At 43.2% G+C, this 4,154-nt stretch overlaps 1 protein-coding gene across 1 annotated transcript; it reads right to left on the bottom strand.

Moving 5' to 3' along the window:
- Positions 1-411: 411 nt before the first annotated feature.
- On the bottom strand, positions 412-1,979 carry LOC119307580 (myb-like protein J). Its single transcript, XM_037583661.1, has 3 exons — positions 1,796-1,979; positions 1,521-1,663; positions 412-809 (listed from the first exon to the last, which is right to left on the bottom strand). Exons 1-3 carry the CDS (start codon positions 1,973-1,975, stop codon positions 590-592), a joined length of 543 nt encoding a protein of 180 aa, XP_037439558.1. The 5' UTR covers positions 1,976-1,979; the 3' UTR covers positions 412-589.
- Positions 1,980-4,154: the final 2,175 nt, after the last annotated feature.

Raw genomic sequence — 4,154 nt, 5'->3', positions numbered from 1 at the left:
GGAGTTGGTGCCCCCCTTTCCTTGTGTGTGTGTGGGGGGGGGGCGAATCCAAGTGCGGGAGGAGTTGCATCCTATTTACTCTAATTTATATCCTTTGAGTATGAAGAACCAAACCAAAATGCATAATTGATGTCTAGGAGCGTAAAAAAACTGAATTGAACAACGGACTATAATACCAAGAAACTATAAAATAAAAGGATGCTTCAAATGTGAAAAAAATTTAAGCCACTTGTGTCATTTAAATATGACTAGGTGTCCCTAAAATTTATATTGCCAATGAATGTAGTAAGTAGTTAACACAGTGGACATCTATTAGAGTAAAAAAACACATATTTGTATTGATACCACATAAAGTTTAACTCCAATATTCATATAAAGATAGTAAATAGTAACACACAATATGGTCGACTCTCCCATTATAGTAACCGAGACATATTCTCTTCAACAAATTACTATTTTTTGGAGGCTTTGTCCTTGAGAATGGTACTAGAACTGAGCGATCTTATTCAGGCTGAGGACTTGGCTTAATGCTGATTTTCATGCAGAAACTTTGGTTCTAGTTATCAGCATCATCAAAGATGAGAGATCATTAGGCACTAGAGTTATTTATGATTGTCCATGGTTTGACAATTTTGAGCTCTAGGTCGTTGATGCTGTAGCGTTGCCTTTCCAATGCTCCTTTCTTTATCCTCCTGAAGTACTTCTGTGCGTGGCTTGAAACCTGCACGGGAGTCTTGGTGGTGACAAAGTGTGTGGATATTTCCTTCCATTTTCCACGCCCATAGGCACCCAATCCTTGGAGAAAGAGCCTTGCATAACCATGTTAGATATGAAAATAAGTTAGTCTATTGAAAGAGCTACACACTATTCATTCATTAGTAGAGGTAGCTTGTACCTAATAAACATAGTTTTTAGATATGTGTAGACACATAAATAGATATTTTTCACATAAAAATTAAAATTAGTAAATGAAATAGTTTGATATGTGAAACATACAAATATTTTCATATAGAAACATATGCACTCACTCTAACCATGTCAATGACAACTGTTTGATTATATGATTCTAGGATTTAATACATGAAAGCAAATGAGTGAACATGAGTAAGCATTGAATAATTACTATGGCCATACTGATGTCTAATAGTCATATCATGTTTATACTTGCAATTATAACATATTTTAGCAAGACAAACTATTGAATCATGCTATCCATTTAGGAAAATACCAATTCCATTAACTTTATAAGGAAGCTGAACAATCTAGTAAAAGATTATAGAATCAACTGAAAGTACCATTTTTAAACATAAACTTGATAGGACAAATAAAAGGATGAACACAAGTTGACTAAAAAAATTATCATTCCCATAAATGTGAAACCAAAGCATTTAATTTTTATATTTAGAAGTACAACGGAAAAAACATCCCATCTCATAAGTCAATTCTGGGACTATTCTTCATAAATTAGTTTGATTGTAGGAATTTGATGACAAAGGAGGAAGTATGCAAAAATCAATTACATATGTTCATCGTCGGTCCAATACTTTCTGGCGCTTGGTACGATCACCGATTGACGGATGGACATCCCATTCTCTGGCACCTTCACCTTGTTCCCCACTGGCATCGTCACCTTCTTGCCTTCCTCCATGACTCGTATATCCTCCTATGGAGAAAAAACACAAATTGGTGTCATTTATGGCGAATTGTGACCTCCTACTCCTTTGGACCATTCAATTCCTCTCTTAACACTGCATCATAGGCATATCCACTACAAGATAAACACACAAATACATACCTGTTGCATAGTCTCACAAGGCCACCATAGGCGGAGCTCCAAACTGTCAGGCTTCTTGTTCTTGTCGTGATTGACACCATTGTAGCTACGGTCGTTGTTGTTGAACCCAGTGATGACTGGCTCTTGGTCCTCTACCTCTACTGTCGCCTTCATGGCAGACCAAGGAGAGTTGGGTGCCATAACAGAAGGGAAAGTGTGGACTCTAAATGTATGTATGGGAGGGCGAGGGAGAAGAGCAATGTATTTGTACCATGTCGATATGGGATCCAACTGTCCATGTAAAGCAGATTAATTGGAATAAATTTTCAGGTTATGTCGTATCCGATCTTTCCTAATAAATTCAAGCATATAGATATTGGATATGCAGCAATAACAAAAGTACATCATACTTATTCGTCATTTCTTAGTTTATCAAAATATGTAGTCAAATAATGTCGCCTTTTGTAATAATGTGTGCGTCATTGCTACCCAATTGTTGTATGTCGACTTCTGTATTGAATGTAGTCTACATTAATGCTTTCTTTATGGTTGTAGGTGCCGGCTTGGAAAGTCATCAGTACACTCGGTAGGGTGGTAAGTGTGACCGGAAGTACCAGAACAGAGCCTGTACACACAATTTATCAAGGTTTGGGCCTCTAGCGATGAGTAATACCCCGCATTGTACTTTGTGTTTGTATTCATGGTGGATATACCTCATGCTAGGGATTACAATGGGGGGAACTATTGCTTCTGAGAGTTTGGGTCTACCTGGGTTGATCGATCTAAGAGCCCCCATAGCCCTCACCTTACATGTACTGTAAGCGCTAGGGTTTTACATGAGGTAGATCCAATCTTAACCTCCACCATGCTGACTTGGGGGCCAAGTATGTGTCGTGGGAACAGATCTGAAAGTAGAGAATGGGGGTACGTATGAGAGGGCAGAGTCTAGCTATGGTGTGGTTGTACACTAGGATTTACGAGTTCAGGACCCTCTCGGAATAGGAGACCCAACGTCTCGGTGCCGCAGGAGCTTTCTTATAGTGTGTGATGTGTTATAGAGGTTGCGAACCCTTGTGTAGAAGCAGAGGGGTGGCTTATATAGAGTCTTATGTCCCCTCGTGAATGCCTCATTACCCAAGGGTTAAATGGAGAAGTAAAGGGTGCGAGCTTTATTCATAACGTATGTATTTGATGCTCTTTATGGTGACGAACTGATTGCTCGAACATTGCCATCCGAGGGTGGCTCTAGGTCTTCTGCCTTTGAGTGACGCTTGGTACTCCGAGTGATTAGGGGCGGTCGAGTGGTGGAGAAGTTTTCGAGTGGATCATGTGTTCGAGTGACTTTTACGTTGTGGTCATTCCAGTCGGTGCCTCCTTTCTAACTTTGTAGGTCTTTGATTCTTGTATGTAATACCCTTGGGTAGGGCATGTAGGTCAGCCTGGGACCCTACCCTAGGTACATGTCCTCGTCATTAGCCCCCGAATGGATCAGGGTTTGAGTGAAAAGGATTGGTGCGAGTTCTGGCTAGACTCAGTGCCTCGGAGGCACTTTAGAGCCCTGCAGACACCCGCGTTACTTTAATTCATTGTCAATTGCCCTAATCGATTCTGGCTTGATGTGTGACTGAGTGATCCCGAACATTGGGTCGGACCCGAACGAACAAGGGGATCTTCCGACGCAATTGATCGTTCTGTCAAGCCCGGATTCCACGGGATTCAAAAATTTGGAGAAGCGCGCGGATCGGCAACTATGCTGTAAGTGGGGCAAGTGGGGAGGGGCTCCTCAATTTTTGCTCCACCTTTATCGCCACGTACTGCGCCTTCTCCGCTCAACGATATGCACCGGGATCTCGTGGGCCTAGTTGCCGGCGACTCAGATGCGCTGCTATAAGAGGCGACGCGACCGAAGAGTGAAACAGTATCCTCCTTTTCCTCCTTTTCGCTCATCTCTCCTCCTATTCCGCCACCGCATTGTGCGGATCCGCTCAACACCGATGACCACCGCGGAGATGGTGAAGGACAAGACAACGGAACTAGAGAGTGCGAAGAAGGCAACCAAACGGAAGAAGGCACCGAGCTCTCGGGCCGCGCCACCGCCGGGCTGGATCCTGGGCGACTGGCTGCCGTCGACGGTCACGTCCGAGGACCTCGATGGGCTCGCCGCTAATGGCCTACTGGTCCCAGGCTCCTGGAGGCTGCCCAAGGAAGGAGAGGTCGAGCCCGTGCCGCGGCCTAAACAGCAGGTTCTCCTTTTCACCCATGTGGAGAGAGGTTTCTCCCTGCCCCCTCATCCATTTTTTCATGGGTTCCTTAATTTCTTTAGCACCCAGCTTCATCATCTTCCCCCGAACACCATTTCGTATCTTGATACCTTCGTTTC

The sequence above is a fragment of the Triticum dicoccoides genome, chromosome 1B (assembly GCF_002162155.2).
Source record: "Triticum dicoccoides isolate Atlit2015 ecotype Zavitan chromosome 1B, WEW_v2.0, whole genome shotgun sequence".
Lineage (NCBI taxonomy): Eukaryota > Viridiplantae > Streptophyta > Magnoliopsida > Poales > Poaceae > Triticum > Triticum dicoccoides.
This window is presented reverse-complemented; position numbering and strand designations above follow the sequence as displayed.

Excerpts from the sequence above, each read along its gene's own strand:
- LOC119307580 (XM_037583661.1), bottom strand. The coding sequence starts at position 1,975 with ATGGCACCCAACTCTCCTTGGTCTGCCATGAAGGCGACAGTAGAGGTA. Across the intron at positions 1,664-1,795 it reads CTTGTGAGACTATGCAACAG|GAGGATATACGAGTCATGGA; the intron begins GTATGTATTTGT and ends TTTTCTCCATAG. Across the intron at positions 810-1,520 it reads TGGACCGACGATGAACATAT|GCTCTTTCTCCAAGGATTGG; the intron begins GTAATTGATTTT and ends TGGTTATGCAAG.